Source organism: Melospiza georgiana, chromosome Z (genome assembly GCF_028018845.1).
Source record: "Melospiza georgiana isolate bMelGeo1 chromosome Z, bMelGeo1.pri, whole genome shotgun sequence".
NCBI lineage: Eukaryota > Metazoa > Chordata > Aves > Passeriformes > Passerellidae > Melospiza > Melospiza georgiana.
This window is the reverse complement of record NC_080465.1, coordinates 33,474,198-33,495,602: the sequence shown is the minus strand read 5'-3', so window position 1 is coordinate 33,495,602 and position 21,405 is coordinate 33,474,198. Positions and strand designations below refer to the sequence as shown.

The following is a 21,405-nucleotide window of genomic DNA, read 5'->3' as shown; positions in this document are numbered from 1 at the left end:
TATTTCTGAAGTCTTGAGCTGTGCAAGGGGTTGGAGATGAGACCATTTATGATACAAGGACTTGGTCATTTTTTCTCCACGTGGTAGGAATATACAATACCCTGTGCGGTATCAGCAGAGTTACTGTAACTCTGTTACAACTCATACATTTATTAGAGCTGTGGCTTAAAGTGGAGATCTCAGTCTTTTTGCTACAGATGTGGATTGTTTGCTTGTCATCTGCTGAGAGCTCAGTTCTTGGTCTTTCAAGTTGTGTGGTGATTGTACTTATCTAGAATTTATGACTAAGTTATCCTGCAATGTCAGCAATTTGTTCAGTGCAGTTGGTAGAGAATGTGTTGGTCTTCACTCTTTTAAATTTGATTAACAGCTATTTAAGATATTAATATTCCCAGGAATATGTTGCATGATATGACCTAGAAATTGAAATATGAAAACTTAAAAAAACTGGAGAAAGATTGCAGAGTTCCTGATCAAAAGTGTTTAAATATACACTGAGCATTTAATACCTCATAAATTAATACACAAACCCACTGACAGTCTGTTGCAAGATTTGCTTGTTTGAATTTGTGTGTTTTCAGATATTTAGCTCATTATTTTAAGGTGAAATTCTCATGAAAAAAATGACTATCAAACAGCACGTTTTCACATAGTTCAAGTAAGTTTTTACTAAGTCCCACCTAGTGAATCCACTGACTGATATGAGGTTTTTCATTACCTTTTGTTAATGTTTGCCCCTTGTAGCCAACATAGCCAATGAAACAAATTAAGTGTGTTTTGGTTTAGACCTTAAAAAACCCCCAGCCTGTTAACAAGACACTGAAGCCTCTATTTTTGATAATCTTAATCAGAAATTCAAGACACATGTAACTTCTAAGTCCTTGTTGATTGTTGCCACTTAAGGAAAAGCACAACATAGAGTGTTTATAGGTTGACTGTTTTATATGCTTTATGTTTTTATAGGTCAGTTGTTAATTTACCAGTATACTTACTAAGAAATATTTTCGAGATTTCAGGAAGTGTTTTGAAGGGCCAAAAAAAATCATAAATCATGTTACTTATGATGATTTTGTCCATTTAGTAATATGCCATTTTATGTTCAGTGAGCAGAGCAAAAGGGAGAAATATCACTGTCCAGAAACCAGGCAACTCTGTTACTCTATTGCAGGAAAAAATTAAGCCACTGCAGAAAGTAGGTAGCTGTTGTACAGAGGAAAAGAAAGAAAATGGTGACTTCCATTAAAAATGTTAAACAAACTGATGAAAAATTAACAAGTCAGCTACATTTGGCTGATCAGAGACATCAAGTTAATAAACTGACCAGAGAGGTAAAGTACTTTTCATTATAGTGTCTTGCAATGTTCACCTTAATTCTAGTGCAGTTCTGTGAAATTTTGGTAACATTGATTTTTTGTATTTTTTTATTATAGTAAAAATTATGAAATATTATGTATTAGCATGCTTTTTGTGAGATACTTATTATGTGCAGATGGTATTAAGGCTAGTGCATCAACGCAATTCATTTATGCTTTTGAAAATAAAGTGGTCTTGTATTCAAATGAATGAGGTAAGTTTCACTTTTAGCCTGTGATCTGCAAACCTTCCTGAGAATCTGCTTAGTCCAGAACTAGTACCTCTTCCTCTGTGAAGAACAGGCACTGTCTCCATACACCCCAAGACAACTAGAGTTTTCTTCCGAAGGGGACTCAGACCCATTCTGTATCTATTTAATCCCATCTTTCTCTGTTAAGGCGAAAAGCCAAAAAACAAAGTTTATGGAAATAGAGACTAATAAAGTATTTCGTTAACAACCCAAGGACACAAACTTTCTTCTGTGCTTCAGTCTTCATTTCTACTAAATCCTTTTCCATGCTATTACTCCTTTCTGGTTTTCCCCATTCTCATGTATATATGTATTTTGTGTTAATCTATATGCAGCTCCTCAGCTGGAATTCTTTTCTGTTCATACTGTAGCGATTGGCCTGCCCTTTATAGAGCTGAATCAACAAACACTTATGCAGTAATTGTCTCCTGTTGGTCACACACACATCCTGCTTCCAGAATTATAGTGCTACAACAGATGGACCTGCTGGAAGGAGGCAGACATTAAAAAAGAAATCAAATCCCCTCCCCCTCAAACTTCTCTGTGTTTTTGTCTTTGCACAGAAGGCAGAAGCAGTATCAGGAGCAGCACTTTTCACTTTCTTAGGACTAGGGAACTGCTAATTTCTAGAGGAGGGAAAACTTCATTTCTGTTACTCATTTTGCATAACTATATATGTGTAATGAATTGTTTAAAAAGAGTTTCCAACGTCATTGGAACCAGTGAAGATCTGCCTGTCTTACAAACAGTATCATAATATAAAGTTTCATGGACAGTATAAACTTCACAGGGAACTATATGTGTAATTTAGCGGAAATGTTCTGATTTCTCAGACATCTTCATGATTTGCCTTCCTAAAAGACTACTCCTTAGGTATCTATTGAAGAGAATGTAAGAAATAAAATAGAAAATGCTGTTATCAGGGAACTGTTAAAAAAAAAAAAAATAAACGGGGGGAACAATTTATGTAACGATAAGAGGTGCTGTAATGGAAAAGACTGACTAAAATAAAAATAGCATTGCTTTAAAACCAAACTGGTTTTCTATCACTCAGTTTTTCTTGAAGATTTAAAAAAAAAAAAAAAAAGTCGCTGGTCTATTTAAAGGGTGGTGCATTCTAAGCAAAAATAAATAAAGGGTGTTTCGGGTACTCAAGGAAAAAATCTTTATTAGGCATGCACATTTTTTTCCTTCTCAGCAAACGATTCAAATTCCCTTTCTTACAACTAATTACTCTTCAGGTGCCATACTAGTGCTACCAAGTGGGATATTTAAAGCAGAGGCTTGGGCTACTTGCCAAGTGAAAATTAAGGAGGTAAAGAACCTACACAGTCACTGCAGGGTACACTCATGTTTTAGAGAGAGAACCCTGATTCAGACAGATCTAATGGTTCTAAAGCACACTTGTGTGGGGGACTTGTATGGGTTGTATTTTGTTTTTTTTGTTTTAATTTTTGTAAGAAATGATATCTAGAAGTGAAGTTTTTAGATACTGCAGGAGAAATAATGTTTTTTAAGGTTTTTTTGTTAATACTTTTGTTACTTTGGATTTTAGAATATTCTTGAAAGGTAGAAGATAAAAAACAAGCAGTCAAACCATGGAAAAAAATACTGACACAATCTCTAGATTTGGAGAAAATCTTAAATACTTCAAGAGTGCCAAAATTACTAATATCCAAAAATAAGCATCTACAGTTAACTGCCATAACCATAAAGTTCTGGGTAAACTTACATTAATAGTGAACTTTTCGTCCTAGGCTAAGGTAAGTTTAGCTCTCTAGCGACTGTTAACATTAAAATCATGGCTTGGACAAGATGCCATTTTGCCTGAATTTATCTAAGAGAGTAAATGCTTTAGCAGACAAGGACAGATGTTTCTGCAGTCAGTCCTTCATTTGAATCCCCACAGACTCGAGAAGATCAACTCTAGATTTAAGATTTAGATATTCCAGATGTTCATTTTGAGACAGATTTTACAGTTCATGCAACCTAAGGGCTCTAGTATCTGCTGATTTTCTGAACATATACATGCACGGTTTTGTGTATTTTCTTGAAAATCCACCCAGGCATGTATATAGTGCATATTTGTCTGCTCTTAAGAGTTCAGAATTCTGTATTTAAGTTTTGGTTTTGTTTGGCCTTATAAATGCTTTGCAGTAATGTAGATATCTGGCTTTGTTTGATTTCTGCAAAAGCAATTCCTTGCATATTTTTAAAAAAATGGCTGTGAAGTGACTGCACATGTGAGAATCAACACTTGCATTCTCCAAGGATTCATGTTAACACTGAGTCAAGACCATCTGTACAAGAAGTACAGTAGTTACATTTTGTTATTGGTGTATAGAAATCACAGCTGGAGCAGATACTTAATGTGGAAGTCATGATATTTATTATTTTCTTAATTTCTAAGAAAAGCATTTTCAAAAATTGTTGGGAAAATTCAGGATCTTTTCTCTAAGGTTTAGTGTTCCCTCTACTCATTTCTATCATTCATTACTTATAAGAAGAGGGGTTTTATTGCATACAACACAGTAATCATAATTAGTTTTATGCAGTGTCATTCTTGTGGCAAAAATCCAGACAAATTATATTGAAAAAGAAATTAAAACCATAAGCAGTTTAAGTCACTAATGCTTCTCTTATTCATGTGAAGGTTATTCAAATGTCCACTGCTCAAATGTACCATATTTTTGCACTTCCAGTGTTTCTCAGATGATGTCATAGGAAAGCTGCTGAAAAATTTCTTTACAGAATACTGTAGGCAATTGCATAGTGCCTGTGTAAGTCTACTTCAAAAGGAAAATTGAATCTCAGAATAAGAACAAGTCGACTGGTCAAATTCTGACACATTCTGTAGAGGATAATGTGAAGGTTTCAGTAGTTTCTTTTAGAAGCCTTCCTGCAGATATATTGCTACACTTTTGCTGAACTAGGAAGGTGCTTTTAATTTTTTTTAGAAGCATATTTTAAATCTGAGCCAGACTACGCTTTTTTTTTTTACCGGCTGCATTTTAAATACACCTCCAGACTTTATTTTGGCTATTTGATTTTCACTTTTCTTTGAATTTTAAGGGAGCTCTTTTCCCCTGAGATCTTAGTTTGTTTATCTTGTAGATTATCTCAAGCATAGAAAGGTATGAGCATGAAAAGTAGAAAAGTAAAGTGCTAAAGGAAGCTTTTTTATTCTTTAAAGGTTGTGGCTTACTTTACATATTCTCTTGACTATTTTTTTTTGCTGTGTATCAAAGTATAGCCAGAGTTTGGTGTTGTGTCTGCAAAACCAACATCACAGCTTCACTTCTCTTATGTACCCAAAGAAAACTAAGTCCGCCAATTTAGTATTCTTCGATTGCACTGAAACAAAGAAGAAGCTGATGATAAATTTAGATGCATTGAAAATTATTGACTGAATTATTATTATTATATGCAAAGATACCACTTAAATTCTGGTTTTCATTGAAGATCTTTTTCACTCTTTAAAGATGTATTATCACACTTAATATAAGTATTATATTTTATATATACATACATATAATATATATATATTTTAACTATTTATGTATGCTTGTGGTTTCCTTAAAGTAAATTTTAGGAATAAATTTGAAATTATAAATGGAATTTTATTTGTAATTCTCCTGCAGTAGCTGAAACTGCTTTTGCAATTTCCTCACATTTCATTCATTCCAGCAAATGTTTAATTACTTGGACAGAGTTTTTTGGGCTTCCTAGATAAATGTAGTCCAGTTAGAAATGGTTATAAACCTATCCAGTTATTTCCTGTCAAAACACTTCTAGAAATGTCCTGGTTTTATATATTTGAGGTCTCTTACATGGATGTACTCCAGAGAATTTGTGTATTTTTATTAAGTTCATGAAAGATTCTGCATTTAGTATCACCTCTTCTAAGCTGAGTTTTGAATTTTCTTCTTCCTCTGGTAGCATAAAAAGATATTTCTCATTACGTACATTAGATAATTTTAATTATATCTATAGAAGATCTGAATGATAAAAATTTATTGAAAGTTTTAGAATTACTGAAGTTTGGAAGACTGAATTAGTCAAAAATAGTAATTAATAGAAATAAACTTTGTATAAAGTTACTGCTACATCAGCATATGCTAAAAAGCATTTTTTATATTAGTAGAATGTGTATCAAAAGAATTAACATGTCATTGTAATATTACAGAGGTTGTACACATTTATGTAAGTATCGCTAATATATCTATATCCATTTGCTTAATATAGTAATGGAATAGACATTTAGATTATATAGATGATACAGAAGATATCCTGTAACTTTTATGTTTTTAATTTCATGTGATATGAGCTTTTTTTAATTCACCTTTCCTGTGATTTGATCAAACTTTCCTTTGCATTTGCTCCTAATCTTACTATTGGAAAAAATACCCTGAACCAAAACAGAACTCAATTTGCATTTCTTTTTAAGTAAAAATATTCTCAAATAGGATACAGCTTGAGACCTGGAAAAACTCAACATGTACTATCATAATAGGATTTCCTTTTGTGTTCACATGAGTGTTTTTGTTGAATTCACTGTGATCTGCTCAGTAATTAAAGATAAGCATAAAGCTGCGCTGGATTCTTGAACCTTCTCTACTATGTAAAGTCCTACAGATAATATATGGTTTTGTCAGAGGATATTTATTCACCATTAAATCTCACGCAAAGAAGGTCATTGATTTGGGAATAATTATTTATATGTTGCCAAGAGATTACATTTCAGACCTGGCAGATTCGATTTTCTAAGAGATCATCAGAACACCTGATTGTGTTGCAGTTGGACCAGTACTCTTAGGTTTACTCATCAGAGCAGTCCATTAATAATTCATTAGTAACTACTGCTATTAACTATGGAAGTGATTTTACTAAACTTTTTATGCATGTGCTTATTTCCAGAGTTTTAGGAAATATCAAGATATCATTCTTATCCTAGTAAAATTAAGTTTTATTGTCTCTAATCTTGCATATACATCTCTCTATAGTGAGGGATTCCTTTTTGTTTTCAACCTTTGGAGAAGGACCAACAACAGGTCCTTCTGCTTGTAGCTGCAAATTTTTCTTGATAATCTCTGATTTAGTATTCTGATATACTGTGAAATGACATGCCAAAAATAGCTGTTTTGGGTTTCCATCAGCCATATATCCTCCCTTGGAAGTTCCAGTTCTCTTTCTGGTTTTTGTGATGGATTTTTACCTAACAGTCACTCTTTTCTCTCTTAACCAGCCTAGATAAATGTTTTCCCAATGATGTTCTTAAGAAAAGTTTTCAAGACTCATGAGAAATTGGGGAGATAATTTTGTATTGTGAACATTGAGTTGATTCTCCTGCACTTTCCAATGGACTCTTCTATGTTACTTCTCCTTTCCTTTGCTCCTGTCCTAGTTTGTGAAATCAATTTTTCTCAATGTAAAGATACAGAACAGAAGATTGGTGGAGGAGAGTGCTCAGTACGGTTAGCAAGGTATATACACGGACTAGGGGAATTGGTGAAAGACAGTTCTTTATTTGAGGAGTTGCATTTTCTAAGGAGTTGGATGAATAGGGTCATGGGTTTGAATAATAACAGCTTTATGACTTGAAAGTTTCAGAAGTTTTATAAGCAGATTCAGTCAGTTTTGTTTTGTCCCTCTGTGCAATAGTCATTGCTTATTGAAGTGTAAGTATGAAATCAAATTTAAAAAGTTGTATCCACCATAGTTGCTTTTACATAGAATTTGGATTTGAGCTAAGCATTGCTACATGGAACACAATGGAGACTCAATGTCTCAAGTCATGCCTTAAGGTTAAATTGATGCATATAAGTAACCCTTAATCATTTTCACTAGCTCAGAATCTCACATACCATGAAATTAATTTTTCAGTTTATCCCTCACATCAATGATAGCATTATTAGTTTCACCAGGATAATGGTTTACACTTTATATATGTATTTTATCTGGATATACTATGAAATAAATGACCATCTTTTTGCTGTTTGTTTTAGAAGTAAAATCTTGCAATCATTTTTTAAAAATTAGTGACAGCATAAAAAATCCAAGCCAGTGCAATAGGATACCTTCAGGCATTGAGAACTACTCTTAAGCTTTCAATCATCCACCAGAGTCTGATTGAAGAGTGTGGATTGTTATGATCTCACAGTGTTTTTAATGAGCAAATCATTACATCATAATGAAAACCAATATACTGCTCAAGTTCCACATTGAGTGAGGCTGAATGGCTGTCTCTTGGGAACCAGGGACTCTAAAGAAAAATGAGAGTCCTAGGAGGTAATGCTGAGCATGAACCCCATTGCCATTTCAAAAAATTTGAATTGCCAATTTAAAAAATACAGTCCTCAAATGTATGAACTGGAGTCTGTATAAGAGGAGTGGAAAGAATATGTTTTCTTGGACTGGCATAATTTGACTGGTCTTAGAATAATGTGTATAATTCTAATACACAGAATCCAAATTAAATTAATTTTAAAAGCACTTCAAGACTTATAGGAAGGATTTGAAAGTACATTGTTCCGGAGAACAAATGTGAGGTTTTCAGAGAGCAGGTTAGCAGGTAACTCAAGTTTAAATGTCTGAGAAAAAGAAATCCTGGAGAGTCATCAGTCTAGTAAAGAAAGGTTGAAAAAATAGCAAAGATAGAAACATAGCAGATATGATATCTGTAATTTTTAGGTGACTGTAATTGACTCTTGCCAGTTGGAGTCAGACAACTGCAATGATATTGGCCAACTAATTTAAAAGGGAAGAATTAGAAAGAAATCAGCTGCTTGTGGTTGGCTGTAGGCAGATTTTTTGTTAAAGGGATAGAAAAAATATTGGGTCTGTAGAATGCATGAAAAAGTAATAGATATTTGTTTGATGGCATAAGCTTAATAAATGGGAAGTATGAACAGGAAGGTAAATTCTCAGCTTCAATAACACTGCTCACCTGAAACAATAATGGAAGTGAGTTTACGTCATTGAGCTCAGGTGGGCAACAGTGTTTTTTAAATTAATGCTAAAATGAGTTTAGTGCTGCAGAAAAGAGATGTAAACATGGACGATAAATTTAAGATATTCAAACCACTTGTTTTTAAGAATCTCCCTGAAGCCAAGCAGGAGTGCTACATTAGTGATAAAACATGAGGTTATAAAGAAGAGAAATTCTGAGGCAGAGGAGGAAGCCATCACCACTGAAGACATACACATACAAAGTCACGGCACAGGGAAGGTGGATATTAAAATGGAAAGGAAAGGAAATGACCATTCCATGGTGTGCAAGAGAAGCATTTCAAGATCATTAGTCTTAAGCAGAAGATACACAGAGAAGGAAAAATGTCTTTTTTGTGTAATATACACAGAATACAGGATTATGTTAGTCCTGTAAAACCCTTTCTATTTTGCTGCTTGCAGAGCTCAGTGAAGATTAAAGTATTTAATGTAGGTAGTATGTAAGTTGGTAAAGGGAAATACAGAAAAGGAAAGATAAATTATGATTTTTTTAATACATACTTTATATTTTACCAGGAGAATTAAGCATAAGAAAATACATTTTTAGTGAGGTAGTCATGATATTTTCTAAGGAAAAAGCTTTCCATTTTAATTGGGGACATAAAGACAGTCTAATTTTAATATTTTTGTTTTAGTCTAAATCTTGATAAAGTACTCAAGCTGAGGATAGTTTGTTAAAGGTTTGGCTTCAAAACTGTAAAAATACTTACTTCCCAAAGTATTGTTTGCAATATAAACTTTGGCAGGAAAAAAAAAAAGACTAAATTTCCTATGAGAAAAATGAGGGAGACACATTCTAATAAAGAGTAATTTCAATTAAAAATCTGCGCACTGCTGCTTATGCTGCACTTATTTGAAAACTTTACAATCTCTGTCACCAAAAGACTAAGATATGAGGAAGCCTAAGTGGTAGGAGGCATAAATTTCTGTTGTTATTTTGGGAAGGCCTATACTGGGGACTGAAACTACAGGTAGTATATGATGACTGACAGTCTCAAGACTTCTATTTTGAGTAGTTACTCTGAAGAAGATAAAAGCATATTTTCAATTAACATAATTTTGATCAGAAGTCATTATATATAGCTTAGTGTGCATTTTATTGCAGCCCACTGTCATAGATACTACCATGTGCAGTTCCAAATGTCCTTTTATTTTCTTGAGAATTCCTCCAAGGACTGTGAATATTGGATTTTCCTGTGTTTTTTATATTTCTGTCAGGCATCATAAAAGTTCAGTTTCATTGCTGTTATTCAGCTGCTGCTTTGTGTTATTTATGACACTCTTCATAAATAGGAGTTAAAAACTTTATATATGCAAACACATATTTTCCTATTCCTATATACTGTAGTGTGTGTCTCTAGACTTGTCTTTACACTAGCAGCTTTTGTAGTAGACATCGTGTGTACAGTACTCATTTTATATATGTCAGATCCTCAAGGGCCATGGCTTTTGCCAGATGAAGCACTTTTGATTTTGAGGCTGATGAAACATAGTGCTATTATTGATCTGTGCATGACACAGCCAGTCTCTCTGCTGGCAGAGTGTAGCAACATTTATCCAGGAATTTGTGAAATGTCACTCGGATCATGTTCGTAAGGTAAACTGTGCAAAATCCAGGATTCAAGATGAGAATCCATGAGGAATTGGACGTGACTTTCTTATTCCTTCATCCTATCTTCTAGGTCAGCCAAGTGGTATTTGTTAAAACAATGTCTGTGTTTTGTATTAGGTGTTGAAGAAAGTATGATTATCACTGGGAACACCCTGTACAGTGTAGACATACTGCTGGTTTTTTCAGGTTTTTAAGTTGCTTGGGAGAACAAGATTTTAAGTCAGTGAAAGTGATCCAAGCGTTTCAAGTGTGTAATTTTTGTTTTCTTTGTAGCAAGTGGATGATTCCTGTACAGCAGCAAGTAAGAAACTCGCCTTAGATTTTCTAAAGAAATTTAACTTTCCTTGCTTTATTTTGAATGTAGAGATTTGTGGCAATTCATGTTTGTCAGTAAGATCACATTAAGTAATAGTGGTCAGAAAGGGTGTGTGACAGTCTCTGCAAGTAAAACTGTCATAATGATAATTACATATTTTCTTTCTTTATAAGCACAATTGAGAATGGCTGTACATTTTTGCTAGTATCAGAAGCAGGTTATTGAAAAAATACTGAAAACTAAGGTATATAACAAAACCCCAAACTTCTGTGTACTATTCCTCTATTTGTCACTTTTCCAGACATCTTTATGGACGGTGTTTCAGTTTAAAAAATTGTTTTCAGGTATAAAAAAGACACAGAAAACTGTAATTCTTAGTTTACTTTTTTTTTTTTTCCAAAGCAGTTATAATAGAAACAATTTTAAATTAAATCATGACGAAAAAATATTTTAACTTTTTTTTTTCAATTTAAAGCATTAAAATATTTTTTAAAGTCTTCTTGTATTTAATTTAAAAATCAGTTATTAGGTAAGAAGAAAGAAGTTTTGTTGAACTGAAGTTCTGAGTTGGCTGTCTTGGGATTTTTTTCCAAAGCTAGCAGGAATTTTATTTGTCAAAAATAATTTTTGTAGTTTGAATTTAATTGAAAGAGAATTTGTGAATGACCACAGAAATGTTCTTGATATCTGCTTTCTCAAATGTTTTCCAGCATCTGTATGTAAACAGTAAACCTAGAGGAGAGAGAGTTGTTGCTGTTGCTCATGAAAAAAATACATGCATAAATGAAGCCTTAATTTTTACATTATTACCTCGCTTTACAAGATAACCATATGTGAAATCCAGCATAAAGTAAAATTCAGCATGTTGTAGGAAAAGTCAAAATAGGAGTTGGTTGGGTTTTGGATTGGGTTGTGGCTTTTTTGTTTGCTTTGGGTTTTGTTTTGGTTTGTGGGATTTATTTTGTCCTGCAGATACGTGTTTTGATTTTGCAAAGATCTGCACAGGCTGAACAAATAGTGTGTTTCTTAGGGACGCAAAGGTACTTCATAGCATAAGGGCCACCAGCTTGTCAAACTACTGCTCTTCATAGCAGAGGCATTGCTAGCTTGTCAGGCATTATTTTTTACAGAGGGTTTCACAGAGGACATTTCCTTTTCTACTCAGCAATGTCCAGGTACTCAGTGTAATATTGCACCTTGGTTTGGCGCCACACACAGGTCATATGTTGGAAGAAAGGAAGAAGAAATTGGTAAGTTTTAAGCATAACAAGAATGAGGAAAGGTTGAAGGTCAGTTGTTAATAAAATCTAAAAATAATAACAGATTAATGGTAAAAGACTGAAGAAGTTTAATACCCACCTTTCCATGGATAAAGGACTATTTAAAATTAGGGATCAGTTTTTGCTTCCATATCCTTTCAAGAGAATGGATTTAATTTTTCAAAAAAACCCCACTTATATATAATGCACATTTTCTCTCTAAGGACACTGAAGATGACTGCCAGGAGAATCTTCTCTGCATTTAAACAAAAATTTTCAGGAATATTTTCCTTATACTATTTGGTACATGTGCTATGTTTAATGTATTCTTGACATCTTAATGTATTTCTTATTTAGCAAATAATTTTTTTGTCCCCATTCTCAAAATGGAAGGTCTTTTTTAAAAATAACTAGCAAGGAAAGATATCTTAATTGAGGAGTTTGAACTCTAGAAGCTCAAACTAGATCTTGAACTAGAAGCTAGTCCTTGAAAACTCTTCTTGGACTCAAAGTCCTCCTTTTCCTCCATGCATTTTATTACTCTCTGGTTTCTAGTAAGATTTTATCAGTGATTAGAAAGGAGGACTGTAGGGGCCTGAGTTAACTTATGTATTGTAAATATATGTATGGCAGTGAAAGATCTTTGTATTGTATTAGTGACCCTGCCCTGATTCTAGTTATTGTAAATGGGCTGCAGCTGTGATGTCCTTGATTGGGCAGCAGCTGTAGCCCATGGAGGTAGCTGAGATAAAAGGGGGCGGGGTGGTCAGAGAGAGCCTGGGAGAGGAGCCCTGACCGAGAAGCAACAACACCACTGCTGTGAAGATCTGCCATGAGAAAACCACCCAGAAGCTGTGAGACTCAGTAAATATAATTATGCAACAATATGAATCCAACCTCTGGTGACCCCGACGTGATAAAGATCTGCAGCCACAACGAACATCGAATGAAGGTATGGAATCCCCCGGACAGCCGAGAGCTGTGGCAGCCAGAGAGCTGGGACAGAAGATAGGACAGCTGGGACTCTAGAATATAGGAAGGCCTTTAAATCAAGGAGCTGTAACAGCAGAAAGCTATAAGATTACGGCTTTTCAGAGAGCTGTAAGACTATGGCCTTTGAGGAGAAGAGCCTGGGAACATCTAGGGATTTGTGTGTGTGTTTAAGGACAGCCGAGAGCTGTGGCAGCCAGAGAGCTGGGACAGAAGATAGGACAGCCGAGAGCTGTGGCAGCCTGAGAGCTGGGACAGAAGATAGGACAGCTGAGAGCTGGGGCAGCCTGAGAGCTGGGACTATAGAAGAAAAGACAGCTGAGAGCTGGGGCAGCCTGAGAGCTGGGACAGATATGTATATTGTAATTGTAAAGTTGCTAAAATAAAAGGGGGAAATGTAGGGGCTTGAGTTAACTTATGTATTGTAAATATATGAATGGCAGTGAAAGATCTTTGTATTGTATTAGTGACCCTGCCCTGATTCTAGTTATTGTAAATGGGCTGCAGCTGTGATGTCCTTGATTGGGCAGCAGCTGTAGCCCATGGAGGTAACTGAGATAAAAGGGGGCGGGGTGGTCAGGGAGAGCCTGGGAGAGGAGCCCTGACCGAGAAGCAACAACACCACTGCTGTGAAGATCTGCCATGAGAAAACCACCAAGAAGGTATGAGATTCAGGAAATATAATTAGACAACAATAGGAATACAACCTCTGGTGACCCCGACGTGATAAAGATCTGCAGCCACAACGAACATCGAATGAAGGTATGGAATCCCCCGGACAGCCGAGAGCTGTGGCAGCCAGAGAGCTGGGACAGTAGATAGGACAGCCGAGAGCTGTGGCAGCCAGAGAGCTGGGACAGTAGATAGGACAGCTGAGAGCTGGGGCAGCCTGAGAGCTGGGACTCTAAAAGACAGCCGAGAGCTGTGGCAGCCTGAGAGCTGGGACTCTAGAAGAAAAGACAGCCGAGAGCTGTGGCAGCCTGAGAGCTGGGACTCTAGAAGAAAAGACAGCCGAGAGCTGTGGCAGCCTGAGAGCTGGGACTCTAGAAGAAAAGACAGCCGAGAGCTGTGGCAGCCTGAGAGCTGGGACTCTAGAAGAAAAGACAGCTGAGAGCTGTGGCAGCCTGAGAGCTGGGACTCTAGAAGAAAAAACAGCTGAGAGCTGTGGCAGCCTGAGAGCTGGGACTCTAGAAGAAAAAACAGCTGAGAGCTGTGGCAGCCTGAGAGCTGGGACAGATATGTATATTGTAATTGTAAAGTTGTTAAAAGAAAAGGGGGAAATGTAGGGGCCTGAGTTAACTTATGTATTGTAAATATATGTATGGCAGTGAAAGATCTTTGTATTGTATTAGTGACCCTGCCCTGATTCTAGTTATTGTAAATGGGCTGCAGCTGTGATGTCCTTGATTGGGCAGCAGCTGTAGCTCATGGAGGTAGCTGAGATAAAAGGGGGCGGGGTGGTCAGGGAGAGCCTGGGAGAGGAGCCCTGACCGAGAAGCAACAACACCACTGCTGTGAAGATCTGCCATGAGAAAACCACCCAGAAGCTATGAGACTCAGGAAATATAATTATACAACAATAGGAATACAACAGAGGACCAGTAACAGGTCCTACATCTTTTCCTTCAAGAACAAGTGTTCTTTTGGATTCCTCTGGATTTCAGAAGAGGAATCTTCATCAGTTCTGCACTGATAGATCTGAAAAGCACCAGTTTGCTGTTTGACCTTATTATTTTACCTGTCACACAGTGCGATTTCTTTGTCTAGATTGTTTTGCACAAAGGGAATTGGCATTTTTATGGGAGCTTGCGTCTTACTCAAATTTTCTCATTCTCACAGTTCTCTGTTTAAGCTTATGTATTCAAAGGTAATGCTTGTGCTCTGTTGTCCTGGCTACTCCCTTCCACTACAAGAAGAAATTTTGAAACATACCTCCATAGCCAGGAATACAAGCCATTCTTATCACTTTACCAAGGATTATGCAGAAACCTTCTTAAAGTTTTTTTTTTTTGTAATTTGTTGTTGTTGTTTTGATTGGTTGGTTGATTGCTTTATTTTGGGGGGAATCTTTGGACTTTCTAGGCATAAAGGAATGGGAGGCAAGAACTAAGACATCTTCTACAACAGTAGGAAAAAAAACTTTGCAACAAGAACGCCTCTGAGACAAGAGAATTACCTGAGATTCCTTTTAAAAAATACATATCTACTGTGTTTCTTCTTTGAGATTGTCTTAATTATTCTCTGTCTTAGACTCTCCATTGTTGTAGAGAATGAGTGCTAATTCCCAGGATTCTATGGCTTCCCTACCAAAGTCAGACACTCTTACTGTCCTTGTAACTCAAGGGGAGAATTTTGTAGTTTTGACAAGGTGCTGGTTTGCCTGAAACGCCTGAACCTCATGGACTTTGTAACTGCTAGAGGAGGTAGAAGAGTATTTATCCTTTCTTACTGTTTTTTGTATGGTCTGATTTGCTCTCCTAAGGCTTAATTGGGAATTAATGAGGTAGTCATGGACTGTTCCCATGGCTTGTATCATGCTCAGGTTTACTGTGCATCACTCCATTCTACTTCTGCTGCCTAATGTGCCGAGATCTTCAGTTCCTTTCTCAGTAGTGGAGACTGACTAACCATAGCCACAGCACATCTCACGAGATTCTCAGGCACTGGGAAAGCATCTGCTCTTTGGTGGCTGAACTGTACACAGTCTTCTCTTTATTTTTGAGCTGAAAGTTCATCCTGTGGTCTTTAGGGTATTGTGTACACAAAATGGGTCATTTTGTCTATACTCTTATCATGGTAAAACTAGCAGAAGAGAATGAGGGAACTACTGAGTAGCTGTAGGTCTTGTTCAAGCTGGGATTTAGAATTGCAGTGTTGTCCTCAAACCGTTCATATATGGGAAAATAATAAATTGCCCAAGTGAGTCATAATGTTGATGATAATCGTGATAAAAGAAAGTATATGTCACTTTATGCATTAGACTGAAAACATGGCTTTTTCATGTGATGGTCTCTTCAGATATTAAATAAGTATAAATAGTATATAAATAACATAGTAATATAAAGAATATTTTACCCTAAACTGTTCATTTATGCCTGTAATTTTAGCAAGGGTTCTGATGATAATATAAATTACAAATTAAAGATAAGACTGTGGGGGTTCATTTACAAGAATCCGGGGATGAATTACTAATTTAATTTATATGAAGCACATTTTAGTGATAATTTTTAAATGCAGTTCATTATTTTGAAGAATATTCCTGTCCTTCCCATGATGTTTGTCATCAGCTTTCTCGTACCTCTCAGAAGTGGTTAGCAATGTCTTTGTTTAGTTTTATAAAAATGTAAATAATAATATTTGTATAACATCACCTTTATGTGATTAGAAAAATTCCTTCCAGGTACTTAATAGGTTCTTTCCTACAATTCTTTGTTGTTTATTTCTATGTTTCTCATTCTCTGTGAGAACAAAGAACTTCTCCATTACCTAAGTATGTTAATACAATTTATATTTAAAATGTTTTGCTTTTACACAGCTATCTGCATAAAAACAAATGAGAAGACCTTCTGAGAGCATTTTTTCTGCTTTTATTAATATCTGAAGTGGCCAAAAATGAGATACTTAAATAATTGAACAAAATTAAGCATAGAGCTATCTTTTTACATTTTGTTCCTTGAATATTGCAACCAACTTCTGAGAATGCCTACAGCCTGCTTACATGTTAGTAATTTTTATGTTAAAATAGTTACATCACTTTCTCAAAGTATGTTGAAAGAGAATGGTCTTTTACAGTTGAAAATCTGAAATTTGAGTAAAGGAAAATAATATATAAAGAGTAATATGGGAGAGGGAACAGCTTTCCCTACAAGTACAGATTTCCTGCCCACTTACATTGGAGATACAGAAATATGTCAGTAGAAAATGGCTCAGTCTCTAAAACACATGGAAATGGGGAGAGGTTAAATTAATATTTCACCATTCTTTCAGTTCTTTTGTTTTTGGGGTTTTTTTCCCTCTTATATATTCTCTTAAAAATAACTTTCGTTTCTAAAGATATAAAGCTATATGCTTTGGAACTAAGTGGGTAAATCAAAAGAAAGTTTAAACACAATCTTTAAAATAGCATTTTCATTTTGGTTTCTCTGTATTTTATGTGAGTTATACAGAAAACAGATGGAAGCATTATTAATTTTTTCCCCCAATGAGTTTTAGTGCAGCATATTTGTATGTGTTATCTGAAACATATGAATACTTAGTATTGCTGCTGTTAAATTTGTAATGAGTTGTAGGGATTGTGAAATTCCCTGACTGGCTCTCATGCAAGCAGTTCATTTGCAGTGCTTAGATGTGTTAAGATTAAGCAGGGGGAATATGGCAAGCACTATCCCTGACCCTAGATGAAAAATTCAATCTTTATGAGTTTGCCCCAACTCTCATGTTTGGTGGAAATCAGATAAATACTGTCTAGTTTTAAAAAAAACCCATGCAGTAAAACCTGGTCCTAACTACAAAAGATTGCATGGATACCATGTATTATATTGAAAATTCCCTAGTAAGTATAAAACCATGGAAGTCTTGGAGCAAATTTTATGCATCAGCTGGAAGTCTTTCCCTGTATATAGCATTACTTGATGTGCACAGCATGTTAGGTGTTGGAATACTAGTATTTATTAGTATTTTTTAAAATAGCAATGGTGGAAACATGAAAACATTGATTTTGACTTCAGCCACATCTTCACATCTGGCTTCCCGTAATACTCAGATATTTTCAAACGGGGCAAAGTGTCATGAAATGTCTCCAGTTATATTTTCATTTTTAATTTATTTGTAGTAAAATGTTTTAATGAACTGGGTTGTGTCTGGCAGATATTAATCCTTCAAGTAAGTTCAAATATAGTATATACTGAAACACTGACTATTTTTATTTTTATTAAATATTGTTTTCTTCCAATTCTGTAGTTTTTCTGTTTAAATATTAAGGCCTTTCAGACAATGTCCTGCACATCTGTATATTTTGTCAGTTTACATCTCCATATTGGAAAATCAATCACAACAAAAATTAAATCGTGCAGTTGTGATCATATAATTGATCATTATGAAACTACTTGTGTAAGTACTGTTAAATAAATAGTTAATAGTCCTTATATTCCCTTGAAATTTGCAAGGACAGATGGAGTGCAGCATCTGCTTTAGTATGAAAGCAGGATAGTGTTCTTAATACGTACGGAAATTAGACATGGGATACAGCAATATTTACTTGTACAGAGACATGAAATTGAAGTGATAGAAAATGAAGGCTAAATTAGAATTGCTGCAGGACAAAACCTTTATCTTTGAATTGGTATAATCATTATACAGATGACATATATCAGAAGCAGTTTCATCTTCTTAAAAAATATGATTTGTATTATTACTAAGTTTTTTTCTTATTTTCCTTAATTTGTTTGAAAAATCATTGGTTGCGCAGTTCTGTACTCAGACTTGTGTCTTGTTAGAGGAGCAGTTAATTTCTTGGAGAATTGGGCCCAGAATATTTTACTCCAATTCATTTATATATGAGAGTTGTATTTTTCTCTAAAATATAGTTACATTTTCTGCTCTTGATCTATCTGATATTATTAGTATTTAGAAAAAGAGAAAAACAAACCAAAATTAAAAAAGAACCTGTCTGGACTGATTCTGTTGATTTTCTTTTTGTATTATTTAATAAGTTGCTATTGCAATGCTAGGTTTTATAAGTTATAAATAAATTTAGCTATAGATCAGCTGTAAGTACCTGAACTAAAATTACATGTAAAACCTTTGTTTCTGAAGTGTTAGCAAATAGCCCTTTGTAAGTGATGATTGATCAGTAATAGTACATGTTTTAAGAAGACACTCAAAATCTTTGAGTCTAGAAGTTCTTGTTAGTGATTACAAGTGTTTTTCAAATACTAGCTGAATTTAAAATTTGTATATGTGAAAGGGCAATTCCAATGTAAATATTGCTGTTATAAAGCAGATGAACTGCAATTGTGTTACCACTATCAATAGACCAAATGTTTTTCTTTAGTAAAATACCTGAGATGAGAAATGTACCTCTTATCTGCTGGTTAATGTCTGTACTTCTCTTCGGGGAACTAATTTAAACACTTCATGAGAGATTGACATTTTCAGTACCTTAAACATCCTTAAAAGCTGCTTTGTTCACTGCAAACCATATTTAGTATGACCTCATAATAATGTAGCACACCTCAAGTGTCATGCCTGTCTTTACTATGCACTTTGGAGCTGTGTTCATCTATACTAGACAACTGCGCTTCAAGGAAAGATATTCTTTTTTTGCTTGATAGGCAATTAGCAGTAATTAGGAAGATTCACTTCAGTAAGGTGTCAACATGAGATTGTTTAAAAAAGTTGAATGTCAGTGGCTTTAAAAGAGGGTTCTTTTCCCTGACACATAGGTATGGCATGTGAAACATGAAATGTTAATTTAACTTTTCTGCTTATTATTCATGCACAATATTATTTTGTCATTCAGATGCTACACTGACAGAGTGCAAAGGGTGTTAAAATAGTGCTGCTGGAATAAAAAGAGGATTAATCTACCATTGGCCAATTAGCCAAAGGGTACTTAATGGTCTCTAAAGGCTACTGAAGTCTAACAACTAGCTAAAGCACTGGCAAAAAGTCCTCTATATTACCTTCATTTATTTGACATTTTGTGGAATAGTCAGCTCCTGATAACTGCATTTGGCTGAAAAAAAAGTACTACTAAATGATTCGGTAGATTTTACCAAAATTTCAGAAGGACAAATGACAAAAAAGTTTCTACATTTTACAGGAAGTTTGTCTTGTTTTTTGTGGGGGGGGGGGGGGTGTCTTTGTTTCAATTTAGGGATGGGATATTAAGTCACCAGAGACTTCTGTTTGATATTTTGTCTTCATGTCTAGAATACTAAGTAATCAACCACTTACAGCACTTGCATGAAAAGAACTTTGATCGAGGATTTGAAGTTATTTGCCTTTTCTCTATATGATCACATTAAGTATTCACCATAGCTTTTTAGTCTGGTATATATCTTTTCAGATAGCTACATATAATCTTTATTAATTTTTACCTTTTTTTCCTATGACCCATCAGGCAGAGGAAGATTTTTGATTCAGGAGTAGTGGGATTGACACAATAAATTCGATATCGTAAGTAGGTTTATCATGATGTTATAATAATATTTGAGAGAATGAGTAAAATCATAAATACCTAGCTTTCTGCTTGCAAGCATGCTTTGAAAAGTTCTGTTATGTTTTATGTGTACGAGTACTGCTTATTTTGCATATTTTTCATGATCAAGCAGAAACTGTGCAGAAACAGTGTTCTATGTAAAACATTTATAGAAGCAGTGTTAAATTCTGACAGAACTTTTTATAGGAGCTATGCATATAGCAAAGCTATTACCTACTGTAGGGAGGTTTCTTAGGAGAAAAGAAAAGTGAGTGTTAACTTCAGTTTATTTACAGACATAGCAGTGTTTGCATCTACCAGGATTTTAGGGAAGGTTCTCAGAAAATGGGATTTTGCACATCAAAGTATATTAGCTTTAGTTTACAAAATGAGTAGTAAGATATGATTATGTCGCTGCTTAAAAACGCATCAAGAATGCCTGATTTACATCCTGGTTTATAATTTTTATATAGTATATTTTGCAAATATAAATGTGGGGGATTGTGTAACTTCAGTAGCAGTACAGTATCAGCTCCTTCCAACAGGAATGTTATATTCATACATGCCAGTTGCAGTAGAATAGTGACTTCTGTAAAATGAGCTCAAAGCCCCTTATGGAGTGATAGTGATGCCAGGGAGCAATAGGCCGTAGCAGGAACTTCCTGTGTTAACCCATTGGGCCTTCCACACAGCTGTGAGCAGAGAGTTTACGGTGAACAGCCTTGCTGAGTCACTGGAAGTTTTATACTGACTACATAGAAACCGAGTTTTCATCACTTACTCCTTTGTGAACAGCAGTACAGAGTGTCATGGGTATACCAGGAGCAAGGAGATTAAGATAGATGGATGTTAAAGTATTGAACCTATAAACATCTGTTAAGCCAAAAACACTCTGGAGGAGGTGCAGCAGACAAAGGCCGCTACATCATAGAGGAACAGCAGTAGGCTCCCTTTACCAACATCTGGTCCAGCTGATGTTTAAGATTCTTCTACCTTTCATCCTGGTGACCTCTTCCCCTGGAGTAAATTCTTTTTTCTCTGTCATTCAGGATTTGTGTCCGTGGTAGCGCACGCACAAAACTTTTGTTGTGTGTGAAAAAGAAAAAAATAATTAAAAACTTGACCTAAAGAATAGGCAGTGGTGAAGAACACTAGGGTAATGAACTTGTTTCCTAAGTAAATGCAAGGAATATCTTTTAGACATAAATCTCTTCATAGGGCAGGGGGGCTGTTTTTTTGCATCCCACATGGATTTAGATAGGATTTTCTCATAACTGTTCAATAGATTAAAAATAAAAGAATAATGCAGTAGAATTATCAATTCTGTAGTACTTTTACAATATCTACAGCAGTATTAAAAGACAGGTTATGTGAAATGTCTGATTGCAATTGCATGCCTGTCTGCTTTTGCGAGTT

The 21,405-nt window shown here is 35.1% G+C and overlaps 1 protein-coding gene across 1 annotated transcript in view; it reads left to right on the top strand.

Annotated features, from left to right (window-relative positions):
* CNTLN (centlein) overlaps positions 1-21,405 on the top strand; it is a 193,754-nt gene that overhangs the window by 105,824 nt on the left and 66,525 nt on the right. Inside the window, 2 exon segments of the mRNA XM_058044544.1 lie at positions 1,104-1,195; positions 1,197-1,328. Of these exon segments, the coding sequence (XP_057900527.1) occupies positions 1,104-1,195; positions 1,197-1,328 (224 nt within the window).